The sequence below is a fragment of the Dendrobates tinctorius genome, unplaced genomic scaffold (genome assembly GCF_039654945.1).
Source record: "Dendrobates tinctorius isolate UK_male_01 unplaced genomic scaffold, ASM3965494v1 ptg000056l, whole genome shotgun sequence".
Classification (NCBI taxonomy): domain Eukaryota; kingdom Metazoa; phylum Chordata; class Amphibia; order Anura; family Dendrobatidae; genus Dendrobates; species Dendrobates tinctorius.
In genome coordinates, this window is record NW_027361724.1 from 20,559,570 (window position 1) to 20,584,241 (window position 24,672).

Genomic DNA, 24,672 nt, shown 5'->3' on the forward strand with positions numbered 1-24,672 from the left:
TAATTTTTATATCTTCTTAATTCTTTTTTTATGCTTCTGTTTCGTTATTTTCGCCCTTGATGGAATCCAATGTACCCTTCTTCCCTTGTACCATCATTTATTAAATTGATTTGTTTGTTTTTTTTAATTTTTGTCGTGTGACATGACACATTATTTTATTTGTTTCACTTTTTCTTTCTTCTTTTTCCATGTCTTTTCATTATTTCACTCCTCCCTTTTTCCACATCTTATTCTTTTTTCTTCTTCCCTCTCTGATTTTTCCTCCCCCCTTTTTTCTTAGTTTGCTATATATGCATTTCACAATTTCGTACGTATACTCACAATATATATCTCTTCACCTTTATACAAGGTATTATCAAGATACTAACATCATTAGACTCACTTTTCCATATACCTTTTATGCTGATATAATTCACAATACATGTCTCATGATCACCTTTCATTATTTATGCAAACATTCTGTCCCGTACTTTTCTTTTTCACCATCTCCAATTTTTCCCATGGCAATGCTATTATTTAACTGCCTCATGATTGTTATGAGCTCATTTTCTCGGTCACCTTTGATGTCCGATGAACTCCCTGGTGAAAGGAGGTGGTGAAACTGATTTGGATGGGAGAAACCTGTCACCTGAACAGGTGGATTGCGATTGGTCATCCGGAATCTCTGAGTGGATATAAAGCAGCCGACGCCCTGTAGGGTTGCTGGTGATTTCTCTGCTCTGAGCTCTGGCCTCCAGTTCAGTTCCTGTCTTCTAAAGCTAAGTTTTTGCTCTGTTATTGTACCATGAGATTATGTCTGATTTGCTTAGTTTTGTGTTCAGCCAGCCCCGGCTGGGGCTTTGCTGAATTTCCATTTTTGTCCCTGATCGGTTAATTCTCTTTTGCTCTGTCTTCAGAATATATCGGAGTGCTGATATAGGGATTTTGAAGTCTAGTGACTTCAGGGCTGTTTTTCCTATCAGACGTGTTGGGACACTTTTGGTAGGGTTTTTGCGGATTGCAGCCAGCATCTTTTCTGTCCTTTCCTATCTAGTTAGTTGGACTCCATTGTTTGCTCTGCCTGTCTTTCTGTCTGTGTTAGTGTTTTCATCTGTTTTCACCGTCAATACATGTTGGGGGCTGTCTATTGCTTTGGGGTCTGCTCTGGGGCAGTTTAGATTTCCCCTTTCTTTCTTTAGGCTTATTTAGTTCTCCGGCTGTGACTAGGCATCTAGGACCACCGTAGGAACGCTCCACGACTACTGTTGTTGTGAATAGGATCAGGGGTCTGCAATCTGCTAGCTACCAACCTCTCCGGCTTTCTGGACTTAGCTTGTATTTTTGTTTTTTTCCTCCTCCGGTGACTCATTCATAACACATGATAGTCTTCTTACTATTTCGTCATCATTTGCGTTCCATAATGAAACGCATTACCCACACATGTGCAGCCCAGCGCAAAGCGCATACCACGTCACTTTCTCCCTGTACGCAGCGGTAGTGAACTTACCAATCAGTTCCATATGTTCCAGAATGGAACACACGGCAGCATAATTTCCTCTTGGCATGTTGCGCTCCTTGGACACGCGTCCCCCTGAGCAGACGTGATGTTGGTCCTTCCACTCATGGTTGGACAGAGACGCACTTTAGAATCAGCTGTAAGTTATATTGCAATATTCTTACAAGTGAGCGATTGGTCAGGCATACTGTAAATAGGTCACCTTCCGGTTCAAGAGTGAACCCTCCTCAAAGCAGAAGGCGAAACGCGTGTTGGGCATGTGTAGTAACTGTGGGGTCAGAATCTAATGTCCATCATGTGCTTTCTATATACTGTGTCTGTTTGATGCCAAAGCGGTCTCTTTGCCCAATATCTATTTATATAATTGCCTTGTAATGTTTTCATTTCCTGCTCTGTCCAGATGTCACCGTATCCCAGAATTCCAAGCGGAGGAAGTTCACCGACTGCCATATTTGGACACTCAAGTGATGAGTGTCTCAATACGGAATCTGCTGCTGGTACTAACCTATTGCGTGGTACCACCAGCGGAACACCATCGCACCATACACTCACTATACGCCGTACGCACCTCACACTCACGCATCTTACGCGCCGTAACATCTGCGGAACACCGTCGCACTGCACCTGCGCGAATTCCGCGCAAGCACAGTGAATCATTTGGCTGATCCCAGGGGCAGATGCACGACATGTCTACAGGCAGAGGAAGCCGGTCACATTAAAGGGGTTTTCCCACGAACAAAAGTTCATTTTAAAAATTGTCTGTGTTTGACCGTGTACGGAGCATACCACATCTCCTGGTCTGGGGAGGAAGCAAAAGACAATACTGACAATACAGCAGGGGATCACAGAGGATTCATTTTGTGAGGTAAAATATTTCACTGACTGTTTTTAGACAATATTTTACCTCACAAAATGTATACTCTGCGATCTCCTGCTGTAATGTCAATATTGTCTTTTGCTTCCTCCCCTGCCCAGGAGCTGTGGTATGTTCTGTACACGGTCAGACACAGGGCTGAGAGAGACAGAGCACAGGGGGGAGACAGCTCAAATGGGACGGCACATGAAGGGAGAACACAGCACAGGAAGGAGAAAGAGACAGCAGACAAGGGGGAGAGTACATGGGGTGGACAAGCCAAAGAAGAGAGCACAGATGGAAGAAATCAGCACATGGGGAAAGAGAGAGTGGATAGGTGGGTGAGCACATGGGGGGAGAGATCTTAACGCTGCAAAGCCTGCCCCCATCGTAACATTACCGCCCTCCCGATGCGATAGCATAGAGCCTCCATCTAGTAATTATATAGCACTTGACTTTATATATATATCTCATCACTTGATTATCCTTTTATTATTATTATTATTATTATTTAATTTTGTAATGTATGCTGCTAATATTTACAGTATCTTACCTGTGTCCATAATCAATTGGAGCACTAATATTATCTAGGGGTTAAGCTCTATATACCCTGCACATGAGTATTTTGTACCTAATATAACACATTCTGTTTACTGTATTTGTACGTAGAATAATACCCACTCGGCAACGTGTCAATACAGTATTATTCATAGATCAAATGATTGTTTATTATACTGAGATACTCCTGAGGACATTTTTCCCTTGATTTTTTTTTTATTGATTTTAATATATGATTAATAAAATTATAGCATTTTATTTTTTATTCCAGTTGTTCTGTGTCACATTTATAGGTTTATAAGAAAAGAAAGCAATAGATATGACATCTAAGCAACAGAAGACTCTATAAACCGTAACTGCCCAACCATTTAATCCTTAAAGTATCCCCAATAAGAACTTTGTAACTTTGTAAGTACTTTATTAATTTCTTTGTAAGAATAAGAACTTTGCAAGAGGAAATGTTATAATCTATCTTATTACAGAAAAAAATGCTGCTGACCATAGTGTCATGGTTTGAACAGGGTTCTTGCCCTGCACTCACAGGGTTAAGTGTACGTGGCCTCTTTCTGGATCTGGGAGGGGTATTTATACTCACTCTTTACCAGGGTTCTCTGTCAGCTATACTGTTGTTCTGGCTGTGTGTCTGACCCCCTGGTGTGCGTGTATACTGCATTGCTTGTTTGCTTCCCGTGTATGACCCGGTCTGTCCCCCCACTCTGTACTCCGTCTCTCATTTTGGTACTATTGTCTTCTCCGGTTCTGACTTCCTGGCTTGGCTATTGTTACTCTGTTACAGTTTGTCCCTATTGTACCGTCTATTGCCCATTCTGGTTTCTGATCTATTGCTACGTCCTGACTATCCATTCTGTCTAACCCCTTTAGAATCATAGAATCATAGAATCGTAGAGTTGGAAGGGACCTCCTGGGCCATCTGGTCCAACCCCCTGCTCAAAGCAGGATTCGCTAAATCATCCCAGTCAGATGTCTGTCCAGCCTCTGTTTGAAGACTTCCATTGAAGGAGAACTCACCACTTCTCGTGGCAGCCTGTTCCACTCATTGATCACTCTAACTGTCAAAAAGTTTTTTCTAATATCTAATCTGTGTCTCCTCCCATTCAGCTTCATCCCATTGCTTCTAGTCTTTCCTTGTGCAAATGAGAATAAAGTTGATCCTTCTACAATGTGACAGCCCTTTAGATATTTGTAGACAGCTATTAAGTCTCCTCTCAGTCTTCTCTTTTGCAAACTAAACATTCCCAAATCCTGCAACCTTTCCTCATAAGACAGGGTTTGCAGACCGGTCACCATTCTGGTCGCTCTTTTCTGAACTTGCTCCAGTTTGTTGATGTCTTTTTTAAAATGTGGTGCCCAAAACTGGACACAATATTCCAGATGAGGTCTGACCAAAGAGGAGTAGAGGGAAATAATGACTTCACGTGATCTAGACTGTATGCTTCTGTTAATACATCCTAGAATTGCATTTGCCTTTTTTGCTGCTGCATCACACTGTTGACTCATATTCAGTCTGTGATCTATTAGTATACCCAAGTCTTTTTCACATGTGCTGTCACTTAGCCCTATTCCTCCCATTCTATATATGCTTTTTCCATTTTTATTGCCCAGATGTAGTACTTTGCATTTCTCCCTGTTAAAAACCATTCTGTTTGTTGCTGCCCACTTCTCCAGTTTATTTAAATCTTTTTGAATCCTCTCTCTCTCTTCTCTAGTATTAGCTATCCCTCCTAGCTTTGTGTCATCAGCAAATTTAATCAGTTTACCCTCAATGCCTTCATCTAAATCATTGATAAAGATGTTGAACAATACAGGGCCCAGGACAGAGCCCTGTGGTACCCCACTTGAGACATTCTTCCAACTGGATGTGCAGCCATTTACGACCACTCTTTGGGTCCGATCACTAAGCCAGTTATGAATCCACCTAACAGTTGCCTTGTCCATTCCATACTTAATCATTTTTTCAATAAGGATTGTATGAGAGACTTTGTCAAATGCTTTGCTGAAGTCAAGATATACTATATCTACAGCATTTCCTTGATCCACCCAATCAGTGATACCGTCATAGAAGGAAATTAAGTTAGTCTGACATGACTTATTAGTTACAAACCCATGCTGACTCTGTTTAATCACTTCATTCTTATCCAGGTATTGACATACATGTTGTTTAATAATTTGTTCAAAGATCTTTCCTGGTATAGAAGTCAGACTCACCGGCCTATAGTTACCTGGGTCCACCTTCTTCCCCTTTTTGAAGATAGGAACAACATTTGCTCTTCTCCAGTCTTCTGGCACTTCTCCTGTTCTCCAAGAATTTTCAAAGATTATAGAGAGGGGTTCAAAAATTTCTTCTGCTATCTCCTTCAGTACTCTGGGGTGTAATTCATCTGGACCTGGAGACTTGAATTCATTTAGGCTAGCTAAGTGTTTCCTCACTATCTTTCTGTTTATAGATATCCTGGATTCTTCTATTCCCTTAATAGGACAGTGAATAACAGTTGATGTTACATTTCCTTTCTGAGAGAAAACAGATGCAAAATAGGAATTTAAAAGTTCAGCCTTCTCAACATCTTGTCTTACCATTGCATCATTTTCATCCTGTAAAAATCCTATAGCATCTTTGACTTTTCTTTTACTTTTGACATATCCCCAAAATCCTTTATTATTGCTTTTGACATCTCTTGCAAGCCTCAATTCATTTTCAGCTTTAGATAATCTGATTTGTGCCCTGCAGGTTCTGCAGACAGCATTATATTCTTCTTTAGATATGCCTCCCTCTTTCCATTTTATAAACATTTTTTTCTTCCTTTTTAGCATGTGCTTAAGTTCTGTGTTCATCCATCCTGGTTTCATTAACTGCTTCCTATTCTTCCCTCTTTTCGGAATTGTTAACAACTGTGCTTTGAGAATTTCATTTTTAAAGATTTCCCATCCTTCCTGGACATTTTTGTCTTTAAGGATATCCAGCCATTGGATCCCTCCAATTCTCTTTCTGAATCCCTTAAAATCTGCCTTTCTGAAATCTAACCTTGACGTCTGAGTCTTCACAGGTCTTCCGCCTCTAGTTATCCAAAATTCTAAAATAGCATGGTCGCTACCTCCTAGGGTCCCAGCCACTTTTACCTCCTCAACCATTTCCTCCCTGTTTATAAGGATTAGATCCAAGGTAGCAGTTCCCCTTGTTTTCTCCCTTACCTTTTGGAAGATAAAGTTGTCAGCAAGAGAGGATAAGAATTTCCTTGACCTGTTAGTTTTGCCTGAGAGAGATTCCCAACAAATGTCTGGATAGTTGAAATCTCCCATGACAACTATGTCATATTTTTTGGAGAACTTGGCCATTTGATGCATAAAGAGTTCATCCATAGCTTCAGCTTGCACAGGCGGCCTGTAGTAAATGCCTACAATGGTGTCCTTTCCATTGTTCTGTCCTTGTATTCTTACCCAAACAGTTTCCACAGAACTCCCAGTCTCTGAAGCTTCAATCTCTGTGCAGATATACGCGTTTCTAACATACAATGCGACACCTCCTCCTCGTTTATCAAGTCTGTTTCTTGCAAATAAGTTGTATCCTTCTAGTCTTGTATTCCAATCATGTGTATTGTCCCACCAAGTTTCAGTGATTCCAATGACATCATATTTCTTTTCCTGTGTTAGTAGTTCCAATTCTCCTTGTTTGTTGCCCATGCTTTGTGCATTAGTATAGAAACATTTTAGTTTGTGATTGGTTTCTCTTTCTCCAATATTTTTATTAATTAGATTATTTCGTCTTTGTTCTTCCTTTCCACTTCTAATAGCAGAGTTCTCAATAGCATTTGTCAGGTGTATGGCTTTTTCTGGTCTTTTGCTTCCCTTCCCATGTTGTTCTAGTTTAAAGCTCTCCTTACAAGTGTAGCAAGGCGACTTCCAAATACATGCTTACCAGTCTTCGTAAGGTGCACCCCATCTCTAGCAAGTAGTCCATCGTATAAGTAGTTCACTCCGTGATCCAGAAATCCAAATCGTTGCTGACGGCACCATCGACGTAGCCAGTTGTTCACCTGCAGAATCTTATTCCACCTCCTTGTTCCATGGCCATCCACTGGGAGGATGGAAGAGAAGACCACCTGCGCTCCCAGTTCTTTCACTTTCTTACCTAAGTCTTCAAAGTCTCTGCAGATGGTTTCCAGGTCGTTTCTTGCAGTGTCATTTGTCCCCACATGTAGTAGCAGTCATCTGTAGGTCTGAAGAGTCCTGATATCCTGTCAGACACATCTTTAATTTTTGCACCTGGAAGACAACACATTTCTCTTGAAGTTATATCCGGTCTGCAGATAGCGGCCTCAGTTCCTCTCAACAGGGAATCCCCCATGACCACCACTCTCCGTTTCTTCTTCACAACATTTTTCTTTCTCCATCCAGGAGGACTCTGAAGGCGTACAAGGTTGCTGCTTGTTGGCAAAGTCTTATCCTGATGTATTTCTTCATCGTTTTCCTGCGTGAGAGCCTGGTACTGGTTTCTGAGCAGTATGGGTGCTGACTGCCTCCTGATCCTCCTGCTTCTCTGGGTCACATGTCTCCATTCCTCTGTTTCTTCAGGTGCACTTCGAATTTCTTCTCTTTCTGTAACATGAAGAGATAATTCTGCTCTGTCTAAGAACTCTTCACCTTCCTTAATGATCTTCAACGTAGCTAACCTCTCTTCGAGATTTTGCAACTTTTCCTCCAACAGGGACACAAGCTTGCATTTGTGGCATGTGAAGTTTGGCTTTTCCACTGGTAAGTCTGTGAACATGTAGCAAGAAATGCAGCTCACCAAATGGCTCCTGGCCTCTTCCATCTTGAGATTTCTTAAAGACGATGAAAGATGAGCCCAAATTCGCACGCCGATAGGCGCGCGGTTTTTCCGATTTCCTCTTTTCAGCTGCAACGGCCAAAACCCAGTGATCGTTGAGCTCGCGGAGACTCTTCACTTATCCCAGAAGGCACTGGGAATATGCAAATGATCTCCTCAAGACTCTTCCCCTGGTTTTCCGATTTCCTCTTTTCAGCTGCAACGGCCAAAACCCAGTGATCGTTGAGCTCGCGGAGACTCTTCACTTATCCCAGAAGGCACTGGGAATATGCAAATGATCTCCTCAAGACTCTTCCCCTTTGGTACCGTCGTGCTTTGACCTCGGCTTGATCTGGTTTCTATCTCTGTCTGAGCAGTAGTTATCCTTTTAGGAGTTTTCCTCAGCTCCTAGCTCTCTGGAGTTTAGACCATGCCCTCAGCAGTCACATGCTTCAGGTCCTGTGAGCCTGGAGCATGCATCGTCACCACTGCTGCACCGCTCCACAGGTATCTTTGTGCACAATTTTTGTACTCAGGACACGCGCACTGGCTCAGTGGGCAAGTGCAGTGCAGTGTTCCTGACACATAGAAGTCTATAGAGAGGGAAAAAGGACCATCTGGAGAGAAACAGATGCATAACCTGAGAGTGTAAGCATTATTTCTTACACCTGTGCTGGATTCACAGAAGCCTTGCTTATTACTGCATTACAGTGTCCTCTATGCTGTTGCTGTGTCTGTGTATGAGATTCAGTGGCATAAAGCTAATACACCACATAGCCGCTATGGAGCCCTTCAGTAGGGGTGTCTCAGTCTCAGCGCTGGTACTGGGACGCCCCACACGGCATCGCGCTTTCATCTGTATCGACATAATGGATGCTAAAAAAAAATGCAAAGAGAGGCGCAATGAGTGTACCTGTATTAAGTTGCTTTCCTAACTAAATCAATAAGGTGCTCACCTTGCAGGTTGTGCCACCCTTGCACAACCACGGTGTGAACGTAAATGGTAGTTGGGGAGCGTGTCCTCGCAGCCCAGAAGGGCACTGCACGTGGCTGTCAGCAACCTCCGCTCTCCTGGTCAGTCCATCTCACAACGGCTTCCGGGCGTGGTGTTGAGACCGATCCCAGCCGTAAGTGAACACCAGGAGTCCCGGAGCTTCCCAGCACCGCCCAGCAAACGCAGGTTCTCCCACAAACAACTGCCCTCCAAGCTGCTCATTCCACCTGAGGAAGACAGCTGTGACCGTAGAAACGCGTTGTGGGTATTGGAGGAAGAATAAAAGTTGGTTTTTTACCCTTTTTTCTGGTTTCTGCCTCTCTTTTAGCGCTCCTACAGACCGCTTTTTTTTTGCTTGGCATAATGGATGCTGATACAGTAGAAAGCAATGATGGAAGAGGGAGCCGTCCTCTCCCTCCTCCATCATTCTCCCTCTGCGTCTTATGTCTCAGGACAGCAGATGCGATGACGTCCCTACATTCCGCTCACTGTACCAAGCAGCTCAGAGCGTTCAAAAGACCGGAGCTGACCTGAGCAGCAGGGAAACGAGGACAGGTGAGCATTTTTATTTATTTATTTTAATTATTATAGACTTTACAGGGCAGTTTTAGGCCTGTTATACAGTTTTCAGTACTATGTAGGGTCCAATATAAAGTTTTCAGGGTTGTGTGGGGGCACTTATACAGAGTGCAGCACTATGTGGAGCCATTAAACAATTACATGGCTATGTGGGGGCCATCATACTGTTTGGAGGGCTATGTAGGGGCCATCATACTGTTTGGAGGGTTATGTAGCGGCCATTATACTATTTGGAGGGCTCTGTAGGGGCCATTATACTGTTTGGAGGGCTCTGTAGGGGCCATTATACTTTTGGAGGGCTATGTAGGGGGTCATTATTCAGTATTTAGGGTTATGTATTGGCCATTATACTGTTTGGAGGGCTATGTAGGGAACCAATATACAGTTTGTTGTTTGGAGGGTCATTATACAATGAGGAGGGTTGTGTTGGGGCCAATATACTGTATGGAGGGCTATGTCAGGGCCATCATACTGTGTTGTGTTCACTGTGGGAGTATCATAGCAGGGTGGTACAGTATGGTCAGCACACTGTACATGTGGAAGGTACTGTGTAGGAATTCACTATGCAGTATCATACTATGTTTGGAGGAACTTTTGTTGACATCATACTATATAAGAGCCATGAAAGGGGTATCTTAATGCATGGGAACTCATAGTGGGAGGACAATTACTTTGTAAGGGCTGCAAAGCTGGGAGATATGCTCTTCTGTGACACTGCCAAATTTGTATTTATTTTTTTGGGAGAGGGGGACCAATTAGGACTTCTGCTATAGTACCCCATGATTTCTCTTTTTTTCCTGTGTACTGTTTCCATAGAAGTTTATTTTTAACAATGGTATTAACCTTTTAATTAGTAGTATATTATAACAGTATTATTTGGAGCCATTAAGCACAATTAAGGCGCAGTCAGATGGCCATATAAATAAGACCAAGATCAGACCGCAATGCCCAGACAGACAGCGGATCTCCTGATCCGAGCATGACAGGTGCATAGAAATATATTAAGCTGACAAGCTTGGATCGGGAGACCCGCCGGCCAGTCCATGTATTGTGGTCCGATCTCGGTCCGATTTATACTGCCATCTGACTGCACCCTTAGAGATAGGAACTCAAGTATGTTACTGAAAGTATTGAAACAATACTGATTTTATATTGCATTTTAATTTAGATATAAATGCTGATATATTTCCAAATAATGTTTTTTTTTACTATAGATGAATGAAACAATTCAATGCAAATCGAATTTGTGTCAAATTTGAGGAACTTAGGCCTGTTTCACACTTGCTTTTTTTTGCAGCGCGTTTTTCCCGCAAAAAAACGCATTGAAAAACGCATACAAAAGCATACAACTGCTGCGTTTTTTTCAAGCATTTTTATGAGCATGCATGAAAAAAACGCAGCGTTTTTATGCGTTTGTATGCGTTTTTAGTGCGTTTTTACCGCGTTTGCGTTTTTTTCCAACATTAGGTGGCCCCTCACACTAACCCAAACCATGACTTTACTAACCCTAACCCTGACCCTAACTCTAACCCTAACCCTAACCCTGACCCTAACCCTAACCCTAACCCTAACCCTTAACCAAACCATACTTAACCCTAACCCTGACCCTAACCCTTAACCAAACCATACTTAACCCTAACCCAAACCCTAACTAACCTTAACCCTAACCCTAACCCTAACCCTAACCCTGACCCTAACCCTTAACCAAACCATACTTAACCCTAACCCTGACCCTAACCCTTAACCAAACCATACTTAACCCTAACCCAAACCCTAACTAACCTTAACCCTAACCCTAACCCTGACCCTAACCCTAACCCTAACCCTAACCCTAACCCTGACCCTAACCCTTAACCAAACCATACTTAACCCTAACCCTGACCCTAACCCTGACCCTAACCCTTAACCAAACCATACTTAACCCTAACCCTGACCCTAACCCTGACCCTAACCCTAACCACAACCCTAACCCTGACCCTAACCCTTAACCAAACCATACTTAACCCTAACCCTGACCCTAACCCTAACCCTAACCCTGACCCTAACCCTAACCCTGACCCTAACCCTTAACCAAACCATACTTAACCTTAACCCTAACCCTAACCCTGACCCTAACCCTAACCCTAACCCTAACCCTGACCCTAACCCTTAACCAAACCATACTTAACCCTAACCCTGACCCTAACCCTGACCCTAACCCTAACCCTAACCCTAACCCTGACCCTAACCCTTAACCAAACCATACTTAACCCTAACCCTGACCCTAACCCTAACCCTAACCCTAACCCTGACCCTAACCCTTAACCAAACCATACTTAACCCTAACCCTGACCCTAACCCTAACCCTGACCCTAACCCTAACCCTAAACCCCCTTAACTAACCCTAACTTTACCCAAACCCCTAAATTCCATTGTCTAAACTAATGGTAAAAAAAAAAACGCATGTGCAAAAAAACGCATACATAAGCATGCCAATGCGCACATATGCTCACCATAGACTTATAATGGGTGTCTTGCTGTAAAAAAACGCATTGCGCGCGCATGCGTTTTTTTGAGGCAAATCGGACGCACAAAAAATGCAACAAGTTGCATTTTGTGCGCCCGAGCGCATACCGCAAAAAAAACGCATGCTCGGTAAAACGCGTACAAACGCATGTGTATGCGCACATAAGCGCATCCCATGCAAAGTATAGGAAAAAAAATGCATGCGCTATTTAGCGCTAAATTACCGCGAAAAAAAACGCAAATGTGAAACCAGCCTTAGACAGACGCAGTGAATTCAAACAAATTACGCTTCTATATGCGTGAATAGACAAAAAATGTCTGTTGCTATTTTACATAAGACTGCATCAGCCAGAGAAGGCTCACATGGCCTCATGGGTAACAGGGCAAGTTTCTTAATAATGCTTTGCAGCTATGTCATCACATAATAAAGTCCAGATATTGTAGCACATAGTTTTAGCACAGCCTGTATAAAAGCCAAGGCAGGAAATGCAGTCAAAGCACCTTTGAGGTGAAATGCTTTAGTGAGAGGATGTAATAGCCAATAAATTCTGAACATACTGTACACACAGCATGTGTGACAGAATATGAATCTAATTTTTGTTAAAAATTTGCAGAAACTGGCAAATTTGAATTTCAAAAGATTCAATCATCACTATTTTTTAACCATAGATGTCACTGTGTTGATATTAACTACTTGATCATTATTTTTAAAATAATTTAAATACAGTTATTTGAACTACAATCTTTATTCTAGATATTAGTCAGGGGGTTATTTAAATTTTCATGAGAAAGTATTTAATAATTTAATGAGATACATATGCATTTTGGATTTGGTTTACAATCTTTTTTCTATTCAACCTTTACCATTTTTTTACCGGGCATAGAAGTATTAAGGCTATGTATTGAAAGGTATAACATGGTATTAGGTATTCAGGTAATACAGGAAAGACAGCAAGATCATTGGAAGATGGCATCACATCGTCAGAATAAGCTGCTCATGTTTTCTGAGGAAGTTGTTACCTATGAAGAAAAGAGAATGATAATTCAAGAGTAGATAAATCAATTCATGACTACATATATTTGTAATGCTGCGACTTTAGCCGCAACACTGGTCATTTGACCAAACAGTGGTTTATGCACATGACAGTATAAAGCATCCGGCAAGGTACCACAACCTGTACCATGACAGCGACAGGAAAGCTGCAGAAAGTGGGAACCATTTTTTGATACTTGCTTGCCTCAGTCATAGTACAGTTTGAGTTGCAATGTGACCCCATTAATTTCCACCATGTTGCAATGTAGCAGCACAATACAGTGATCTTTAACTGCGTGACTTGCAGCTAAAGTCATCAAGAAGACCCAGCCTAACTTTCATTTTGATCATTCTTCCATCATTGATTGCATCCTTCCACCAGCAGTTTTTCAAACTCCTCAGTAAAGGATTATTAGAACTTCTTTCATTTCCAAAATACGTAAGTGCCTACTCCACCATATGATGTCCCATCCTACACTCCACAAATCTGTATAATAATATATATATATAATTATAAGCATCTGCTGCAGATCTGCAAGCTCTCTGAATGCTGAGCTCTGTATAACCCTGCCCACCCCACTGATTGACAGATTTCTGTGTACACTGTGTGGAGCATGGCACAGGCGATAGCCATGGGCAAGACACTTGTCTCCTCATTTTATGCCCAAACATGCTACATGAAAGACTGAGTCCTGGCTGGGTGTTGGTGTTAGTGCTGTAAGAGCCTTACAACCGTGCAGGCCTCCTGAAGCAGGTGGTGTTGACTGGCCAGGACCATAGGTTTCCCAGTTCAATAAAGGGACTCCCGTTCTAAAACACAGACATTACTGAACGGTAAATTGATAAGGGTTATGTACAAGGAGTAGCGGGTACAATGTCTTATGGATGTTTCTTTTGCATTATAAAGCATTTTCATACACATAGTATCCTTCCACTGTAGTCTACTCCGAGGTTTGTGAGGCACACTGCTTCGCCCTACTTTGTTACAGCCTAGCTTGTTGCCACAGTCCTGTGCTGCAAGTCTCTTTACTCATCAGCTGTTCCGTATCCTCTTTCTTACTCTACTGGAGCCCTACATCTACCGTGAAGAACCCCCATCAGTCCCACGAACTCAGTACTGTTTAGGTCTGTTACCTTTGGCATTTTGAAAACTCAAGGTTTCTCGTGACACGTCGTTCTATCCAAGGACCCCTTTTCTGGAAGGCCACTCTGTCTCGTCGGTCACTTCAGGATCTCTCTATTCCCTTGTCCCTTAGTCTCCTTTTCCTGTAGTTCACTCATATGGCGGCATTACTCACATAACACTTCCAACTTCTACTTTAACTTGACCTTATCTACCTATATACAAAAAGCAGTCATTTGCCCTAACGCAAAGCTCACCCACTTTGAGCTAGACCCAAACATTAACTCCATCTTACCCTAATGCCAGGTTGGATCTGACAGATAAATGTAGAAGTAGCCTTTTTTTTCCTTAAGCTTGTGCTTAAGGTTGGTTTTTGCTCCCGGTGGCCGTTATGGTCATTGCACTGGTGTTTTTAGTTCTACTTTGCCCCCGGTGGTGGTTAGTGTTATTGCACGGGAATCACTAACAGGTGTGATTGCTCAATAAAGGTGTGTCAGTTGTGCTCACTCACGGCTGGTGATATTGCTCAGTTCCAACCAAGTCTGGTGAAGGAAGGAGCTGGAGGAGAGTCCCGGGCAGCTCATTCAGAGTCCTTGAGTGGCAGATATGGTGTCAGTGAGGAGCTCTTGCATAGCTTGGTGTAGTGGCAGCTATGGTGTCAGTGAGGAGTTCTTGCAAAGCTTGGTGAAGTGGCAGCTATGGTGTAAAGCTGCACTCGGATGCTGGACTCTGTTGCTGGACAGTTGCACTCAGGTGCTGGACTCTGTTGCTCCAAGGTGGCACTCGGGTGCTGGATGCTGTTGATGTAAAGCTGCACTCAGGTGTTGGACTTGAGCGGAGGAAGATGCACTCAGGTGTCGGACTCTGTTGCTGGGAGCATTAGCAAGCAACAGAGCAAAGCTAAGTGGTGTTGCCCTGTTTGTCTCTTTCCCTTATGTGTGTTTCAGTGCACTGGTGGGATTAGTGTCTGCACCGTCCACTTCACTAGAAAGGGCTAGGTGCAGGGCGAGCTAGGGATATTAGGTATCCTGATCGGCGCCCGGTGCGGAACCGGCCTAGGGATCGTTAGGAGTGTAGAGACACTGACTCAGGGGAGTTCAGGAGGTCTCCACGTCCCCGTTCCCTATCGCAGGGCTACTATTGTAATTGTTTCCCTGGTTTTCCCCTTTATTCTGAAATTCACGCTCCTGGAGGTGGTGTATCCAGACATACGTGTATCCACCTGCTGGAGGCGGTGTATCCGGCTGCACGTGCTATTACTTAAATTCGCCCTGCTGGAGGCGGTGTATCCAGGGTCACGTGTGTCATATAAATTCGCCCTGCTGGAGGCAGTGTGTCCAGTCGCGCGTGACCATGACATGTATATTTTAATAGTCCTAAGGTTTGGTCTTTGTATAAACAACAAAATGATCCTTACTTATTCTCTGCACCACAGAATCCACTAGTATTGACATGGTTGTAAGAGTGATGTCACAACTATATCAGATGACAGCTGCAGCCAATCACTAGACTTGTGTAATCAATATTGGAATTACTATTAAGTCCAGGGATTGGCTATAGCTGTCCGATGCCGGAGCTGTGATATTATTGCTGACGCAGTGCATGCAGGTTTTTTGGAGGAGTCTTTTGGAGTGAGTTCACTTCAAAAATCCCTGAGAAATCACTCAGAAAACAATTGAAAGACTCTCCCAAGTCATTCTTATTGACAAAACAACTTGCTGTTCATATGGTCAGTCTTTTGATTGTTTTTGATAAAATTCAGGTTTTCAAAAAACATTTAAGAGAAGAGGTAACCGTTCTTCAGGTGTATTCCGCTATGAAGTCGCTCTATACTTTAGAATAGAAGTCAACATGAAAGCTACAAAAATGCCTAAAAGATGCACGAGAGTTTGTGGGATTTTTCCGTTGTAAGGGTTAGAGTAAATGTAAATTAATTCTAAGTTAAATTGTAAAGGCAATGTAAATTCATTGCTTAATGCTTTAAAAAAGCATGAGTGAATTGCCCCCAAAAATATATGTATGCTAAAAATAAACCTTTGCAGAACGTTAGCAGAAAATGCTTCAGGAAAATCATAACAAAAACTTTTCAGGATGAAAAGCAAATGCCTAAGAAAAAAAACACAGTAGAGTTTTTGCATGAAAAACATTCAGAATTGAGGGTCCTCAGTGGTTGATACCTTTTAATGGCTAACTGAAAAGATGGTAACACATTGCAAGCTTTCGAGATATACATCTTTCCTGCATGAAAAACATCACTTTTGACTGTCTCAAAAAAAAGCATGTTTCTATAACTCAAGATTGGTTTTCTTATTTTTACACACCAAGCCATAGGTCTAAAAAAAAAAAAAAAAGCTAAAGATGGAAAATCCCTTTACTATATACAGCTGGTTGAGGTATTTCATTAGTCACTTGGAAGTTTAATGAACTGTGAAACCCTCATCATCATTATTCATAATGACTTACCATAGTTTGCTCCGAAGTAAACCGTCACTTTATCTTGTTTCTAATTTCTTTCACTATTGTTTTTAAGTCGTTTAGCTGCAGAGACACAATGGCAGATTGAGCGAGAATGCAAAGAAGGCTATATTGCACTTAATGACTCTGTGTGACTAGTAGCGTGAAAAATACATTCAAGTTACCTTTGCTTCCAACTGTTTGAATCTGTTCTCCATCCTGCCAGGGAAAAAAAACGCAAAAAGAAAAATATATTTATATATACTCACAGCTTTTGATGATATTTTAAGAGTGCCTGTCATATTAAACCCATGATCACATCTACAATGTGAATTCAGTTTTCTGTGGCATCACAAGAGCAGAAAAAATGGACTACATTGCTGTAATGGATCTGTCAGATGAGAGAGGCCACTGGCATTTGACAGATTCCATTGACTTCAATGAGATCTATAGGGTTTCCATTGTTATTTTTTCTTGTATTTTTGCAGCAATCCTAATACAGCCTATGCAGATGTGAACACAGCCTAACAAGAAAGAAAATAAAATATATTATTGTTTTTGTAGCTACACTGTTTGTCAAATGGCTTGAATATGTTCAAGAAAAAAACAAACAAGGACCATGAGTGACAATGCCAGATCACCAGATTCTTGTGGTGATCTAGCGTCAGGCGACATATACAGTAAGTAGAGGTAGCTTGCACATTCTTCTTTTTGCCCTTCTGCCAGATTTGATTTTTAAATACATTTTCTGGAAAATAGAACCAGAAACACACTTGAAAATATCAGGATCAACATAAGCTGAATAAAATGATACCTTGATATCTGCGATCCAATATCTTATTCTAGAGAAATCCACATTTTTCTTAATGTGTAAGTGAGCCGTTAAGATCTATGGGCCGACCTTCTCTCCTTCCCTCTCTCGTGTTTCACTGTCGTGTCAATTCTGTTTCTATTATATTTGTTAACTGATTTGCATTGAATGTTTATACACTCACTGGCCACTTTATTAGGTACACCATGCTAGTAAGGGGTTGGACCCCCTTTTGCCTTCAGAACTGCCTCAATTCTTCATGGCAGAGATTCAACAAGGTGCTGGAAGCATTCCTCAGAGATTTTGGACCATATTGACATGATGGCATCACACAGTTGGCGCAGATTTGTCGGCTGCACATCCCTGATGCGAATCTCCCGTTCCACCACATTCCAAAGATGCTCTATTGGATTGAGATCTGGTGACTGAGGAGGCCATTTGAGTACAGTAAACTCATTGTCATGTTCAAGAAACCAATCTGAGATGATTCGAGCTTTATGACATGGCGCATTATCCTGCTGAAAGTAGCCATCAGATGTTGGGTACATTGTGGTCATAAAGGGATGGACATGGTCAGCAACAATACTCAGGTAGGCTGTGGCGTTGCAACGATGCTCAATTGGTACCAAGGGGCCCAAAGAGTGCCCAGAAAAAATTCCCCACACCATGACACCACCACCACCAGCCTGAACCGTTGATACAAGGCAGGATGGATCCATGCTTTCATGTTGTTTACGCCAAATTCTGACCCTACCATCCGAATGTCGCAGCAGAAATCGAGACTCATCAGACCAGGCAACGTTTTTCCAATCTTCTACTGTCCAATTTCGATGAGCTTGTGCAAATTGTAGCCTCAGTTTCCTGTTCTTAGCTGAGAGGAGTGGTACCCAGTGTGGTCTTCTGCTGCTGTAGCCCATCTGCCTCAAAGTTCGACGCACTGTGCGTTCAGAGATGCTCTTCTGCCTACCTTGGTTGTAACGGGTGGCAATTTGAGTCACTGTTGCCTTTCTATCAGCTCGAACCAGTCTGCCCATTCTCCTCTGACCTCTGGCATCAACATGGCATTTCCGGCCACAGAACTGCCGCTCACTGGATTTTTTTTCTTTTTCGGACCATTCTCTGTAAACCCTAGAGATGGTTGTGCGTGAAAATCCCAGTAGATCAGCAGTTTCTGAAATTCTCAGACCAGCCCTTCTGGCACCAACAATCATGCCACGTTCAAAGGCACTCAAATCACCTTTCTTCCCCATACTGATGCTCGGTTTGAACTGCAGGAGATTGTCTTGACCATGTCTACATGCCTAAATGCACTGAGTTGCCGCCATGTGATTGGCTGATTAGAAATTAAGTCTTAACACACAGTTGGACAGGTGTACCTAATAAAGTGGCCAGTGAGTGTATGCATTATATCTTGGTGTGACTTCATTCTGTAAATTTCTAATGAAAAATCAATAAATATTCAGTTATTTAAAAAAAAAAAAAGACATAGATCTTCTTGTTGAATCTACCTCCAGAGCTTATTTAAAAATGAAAGGAGGTGTTACCAGTGTGAGACATGTAGATCAAGAGAGCAGACTGTCAGTCTCTACATGTCTCACACTCGTAATCTTCTCAGGGAGATCTATGTCCGGCCAGTGGATTTTATCAACTCATTTACATATTAAGAAAAATTTGGATTTCTCTAAAACAAGACATCGGATGCAAGCCTCTTATTGAATCAGCCGAGGCATATAGTGTCATGCGCCGCTATGTGCGCCTCACCACAAATCTAACCCCAGCTTTTGGAGAATGAATGTCGGCACTCATCAATGTTGGAGCTGGGGTAAAAATACTAGAATTTACATATTTTTTGCACAAAAAGATTGCAATTTTCAAAGCTTTTTTCTCAAAAAATCTGTCGAAAGGCTTTGATGACTTGTCTCTATTGTGTCAGTTTTTCCATATTCTTTTTAAAGGCATCACGCAACTGGTGGAGACCATACTCTTTACATGGTGTGTGGATTCCAATTAATTAAATGAAACCCACTAACAAGGATCTTATCTTTATAGTCATCCATAGTCCACTAAAGGAGTTATTTACTTTCAGTGGTAAAATGGTCTCCGTACAGCCTTACTAGACGTGGAAACTCCAACAGGTCTTCTGTAAAAGGGCACTTACTCCATATTGTTGTGTGTCTGGCCAATCAGTTTCACCAAATAATTCTCCTTCATCACAGCTTCCCAAGCCATAGTCTCCAGATCATCCTTCTTATGACCTAGAGACACAAGCAATATATTATACACATGGACACCTGATAAGATTGTTGCTATAGGGAATATATACAGTACTGTGCAAAACTTTTAGGCAGGTGTGGACAAAATTTTGTAAAGTAAGAATACTTTAAAAAAATGAAATGTTAATAGTTTATATTTATCAATTAAAATGCAAAATGAAATCTAAATCAAATCAAGATTTGATGTGACCATCCATTGTCTTCAAAAGAACATCAATTCTTCTAGATACATTTGTCACTTGCACACAGTTTTTGCAGGAACTCAGCAGGGAGGTTGTTCCAAACACCTTGGAGAACTAACCACAGGTCTTCTGTGGATGTCATTTATACAAATCCTTCTGTCTCTTCATGTAATTCCAGGTAAACTCAAAGATGTTGAGATCAGGGCTGTGCGGAGGCCATAATATCACTTCCAGGACTCCTTGTTCTTCTTTACACTGAAAATAGTTCTTAATTAAGGTAGACTGCCTGTATGTTTGGGGGTCATTGGCTGTTTTAAAGCAAGGGGTAGTCACTAGAGATGAACAGATCAATCTGCTGAGAATCAACTTCGAGTCAAATTTCTTGAAATTCATAAGTGTCTGAGATTTTGAAAACTTTGTGATTCTATTTGTGAGGATATAAAAAAAATACCCTGTGTCATTTCACACAATAATGAACACTGCGGCATCCAGAGAGTGGGCAAATAACTTCAGGTGCAACCCCTGGAACTTCCTCATATACCCTATCATATCACATATATCATATACTAGCTGAAGAGCCCGGCGCTGCCCGGGCATAGTAACTAACTGTGGTTAGTTATAACAAATTATAATTATCCTCCATCCCATAGTCCCGTGCGCATATACCCATCATACATATCCACGATCCCATAGGCTCGTGCCCTTATACCCATCATACATATCCTCCATCCCATAGTCGAGTGCCCATATACCCATCACACATCCTCCATCCCATAGTCCCATGCCCATATACCCATCATACATATTCTCCATCCCATAGTCCCATGCCCATATACCCATCATACATATTCGCCATCCCATAGTCGAGTGCCCATATACCCATCACACATCCTTAATCTCATAGTCCCATGCCCATATACCCATCATACATATCCTCCATCCCATAGTCCCGTGCCCATATACCCATCACACATATCCTCCATCCCATAGTCCCGTGCCCATATACCCATCATACATATTCGCCATCCCATAGTCCCGTGCCCATATACCCGTCATACATATCCTCCATCCCAAAGTCCAGTGCCCATATACCCATCACACATCCTCCATCCCATAGTCCCGTGCCCATATACCCGTCATACATATCCTCCATCCCATAGTCCAGTGTCTATATACCCATCACACATCCTCCATCCTATAGTCAACCATTATGACATCATAATGAGCGGCGGGGCTTGCAACCTATGATGACATCAGTGTCGCCATGGCAACCATTATGACATCATAATGAGGGGCGGGGCTTGATACACACACACTTTTTCCCCATTATGTAGATAGGGGCAAAATTGTTTGGTGAATTGGAACGCGCGGGGTTAAAACTTCGCCTCACAACATAGCCTAGGACACTCTCGGGGTTCAGACGTGTGACTGTGCCAAATTTTGTGGCTGTAGCTGCAACGGTGCGGATGCAAATCCCAGACATACATACACACATACATACATACATACACACCCACATTGAGCTTTATATATTAGATTATATATCTATCATATCACATGGTCTAGAACAGCCAAACAGGAGGTACTATTACAGTAACTACTAAAGATGAAGGCCAGCTAAGTTGCACCATTTTAAAATTTTACATCATAGGGACTAGGAGGTCATAGCACACATCACATTTCAAATAGGGTTATAAAGAGGCCTAAATCTGATTGTGGTGATTGCAGTGCTGAAGAAATTGGAAATGGGAGTGGTACTCAGTCTGTGAATAAAAATCCAAGGATTGAAGAGATTTAGAGAAGTGCAGTACCTGCATAGTCAGTGTGACTGTAAATTAATTGATCTGTGAGATGCTGCAGTAATAGCACCTTAATAACTGCATGTTCACTGTGTCAGAACTTTGAATATTTTTTGATTATCTTTTGGGCATTCCTGCTCTCTTTCAAGATGGTGTATTTTGTCTCATGTGCCCTTGTCTTCCTTTCTTATAACCCCACGCTAGCCTCTAGTCAGTGCTAAAGTTTTCTGCCTGTGTCCTGCTCCTGGTCCTGGTGACTTCCTGGTTTTCTACCTGCTCCTGCAAACCTGTGTGGATATCCTGTTTCTCCACTCTCAGAGTTTCTGCTGCATACACCAGTTTCCAGTATTCTTTCTGCTTCTGGCTGCTCGTGTTGCTCCCACCTGCATTTGTTGAACACGTAAGCTGTTGCTGCTCTGCAATACCTGAGAATTCCTACCCAGGCCTCCATGGATGAGTTAATATATTACTTGAACTGGCTTCTATATATTTATCCGTGTATGGACTAGACAAGAACTTACTTGTTTCAAGCATCCTTAAGTATAAGGCTGAGTTCACACGTCGCGGTTTTTTCGCGGAGGTTTTAAACACGTGATTTTGCCGCGAAAACGCGAAAAATAAGCATACCATGCAATCCTATGGGATTCCGCAATGCTGTGCTAATGCTGCGTTTTTTTCCACGGCAGAATCGCTTCACGGTAAAAAACGCAGCATGCTCATTAATTTAACGGAATCGCGGCGATTCCGCCCACATAGGAATGCATTGTTCTGCTTACTTTCCGCATGTGGCTATGCCCACCATGCGAAAAGTAAGCAGAACATTTGCGGATGGTACCCACGGTCTGGAGGAGAGGAGACAGTCTTCCGGGCTTTGGGTACCAGATCCCAGTAAAAAATAGAATTAAAATAAAAAATATTGTTATTATCACCTTTCGGTGTCCCGCGCAGCCTTCCCGCCTCTCTCCACGCTCCCGGTCCCAGTAATCCTTTGTGAGAATGACCGTGATGACGTCACGATGTCGTGGGAGCGCGACGTTTCGCGATGACGTCGTGGGAGCGCGACGTCTCGCGGTCATTCTCGCAAAGGATTACTTGGATCGGGAGCATGGAGAGAGGCGGGAAGGCTGCGCGAGATGCCGGAAGGTGAGAATAACAATATTTTTTATTTTTTTAATTATTTTTTACATTTTATCTTTTACTACTGATGCTGCTTAGGCATCATCAGTAGTAAAATGTTGGCCACACCAGTCAAACACTATGTTTGACAAGAGTGACCAACCTGTCAATCAGTTCTCCAAGCGATGCTCCAGATCGCTTGGAAAACTATAGCATTCTGCAAGCTAATTACACTTGCAAATCGCTAGTTTTTCCGCGAGAAAATCGCGGGAATTTAAAATGCGATTTTCCCATGAAATGGAATTCCGGAATTCTCGCGGTAACTTCCGTGAGAGTTCCGCTACGTGTGAACGTAGCCTAACTGTGCTTCACAGACTGCTCCGCTGATTGCATTTTCCTCTGAGGTTTTACAACAGACTATTAAGTTGCATTCAAGTGAGTGTTTATGGACTTTGAGTTTTTCCCTGCACTTGTTTTAAACACCTTGTATTATAATATAGACTTTACCACCTATAAGCTGTGTTCTGTAGTGTCTTTGCTCCTCGCAAAAAGACTCCTGAGTTAGCCATCATAATTATTACACACTGCAAACAATGAGGGCAATTTAATACTCCTTTTACCTAACTTCGCTACTAAAGAAAAACCATGAAACCAAGGCTTGTGTGTCACATCATCCATTTTTCTGTAGCCAGATAGTTTGAGGCCATTTGGACTTTGATACAGATATAAACAGCTCAAAATGGGTTCAAGACAGTCCTAGGAGACCTTGAAGTGTTATACACATATTTTCTAGGCAATTAGAGGCTTTGCAGTATTGCGATTCACGACAAATGTATTTGCTGCAAATCAAATTTTTGAGGTAATTTCAGTGAAGCTGGCAAACTAGAGCTTCCAACAATCCACCCATCTCTAGCGGTCACCTTAAATATTCATTTGATTTCTGTTTTGTTCATTCACTTTGCATTTTGTTCATTGATAAAAATAAACTATTAGCATTTCCTTTTTTAAAAACAAACATTCTTACTTTGCAACATTTTTTCTCACATATCTAAAACTTTTGCACAGAACTGCATACATCCAGACGTCTGAATAGGGAACAACTTAAACATCTGTGAAGATTTTATACAAAAGTACCAATATTCATACTATCAGACGATGCAAGTCATAAATGCTCTGCTCGTCTGTTTGTCAAGAAGAGCCTCCTATAGAAGCCCACAACACAAATGTCGACAGAGTCTCTGGACTATGAAAGCAATGATTATGTTTATTTCTGGTCTAACCAACCTGGTTAACAGAGTCGGACAAGACATATATCAATGTGTGTTGGTGGGTGCTCGGATGGGATACCAATCCATAAATTCAATATCAAGAAAGGGAATCTGACACTCCAAGTGTGGAAAAAGAACTTAAAGCTTTATTTGTAGTGCAATCCAAAAATAGCATTTAAGTCTTTAAATTTGGACCTTCATCAGACAGAATACCATAATGCAAGGAAGAAACAAAGTGAAATGATATATTGGTAACCGGTAGCTGCCCCAAAGATTGGTGCTTAGTGTCAAACAAGACTGAACAGTTATTTTTGGATTCCACTACAAATAAAGCTTTACGGTAATTATTTTTCTACACTTGGAGTGCCAAATTCCCTATCTTGATACTAGTTAGAGATACTTGCAGTAGCTTGGTGACCGGGGAGGCAGAGGGTGCGATGGCCCCTGGCCCCGTGCTCTGAGGGGGCCCACCTGGAACTACTGTAGAGTCTGCTTATTGGGAGTGCATTATACAATAAATAGTCTGCCTATGGTGAGTGTATTATACTATATGGAGACCTATGGGGAGTGCATTATAATTTATGGAGCCCTATGGAGAGTGCATTATACTATATAGAGCCCTACGGGGAGTGCATTATACTTATGGGGAATGCATTATACAATATAGAGTCTGCCTATGGGGAGTGCATTATACTATATGGAGATGGTGTACCTATGGGGAGTGCATTATACTATATGGAGGCCTATGGGGAGTACATTAAACTATATGGAGACCTATGGGGAGTGCATTATACTATATTGAGAACT

General features: G+C 42.0%; 1 protein-coding gene across 1 annotated transcript in view; it reads right to left on the reverse strand.

Moving 5' to 3' along the window:
- Window positions 1-12,522: 12,522 nt before the first annotated feature.
- The window catches only part of LOC141091833 (transient receptor potential cation channel subfamily M member 8-like), a 40,675-nt gene continuing 28,525 nt past the window's right edge, over window positions 12,523-24,672 (reverse strand). Inside the window, exons 8-11 of the mRNA XM_073577579.1 lie at window positions 19,386-19,482; window positions 16,602-16,635; window positions 16,426-16,500; window positions 12,523-12,826 (exon numbers count right to left, since the gene is read on the reverse strand). Of these exons, the coding sequence (XP_073433680.1) occupies window positions 16,450-16,500; window positions 16,602-16,635; window positions 19,386-19,482 (182 nt within the window). The 3' untranslated portion in view covers window positions 12,523-12,826; window positions 16,426-16,449. The remainder of the gene's footprint in view (window positions 12,827-16,425; window positions 16,501-16,601; window positions 16,636-19,385; window positions 19,483-24,672) is intronic.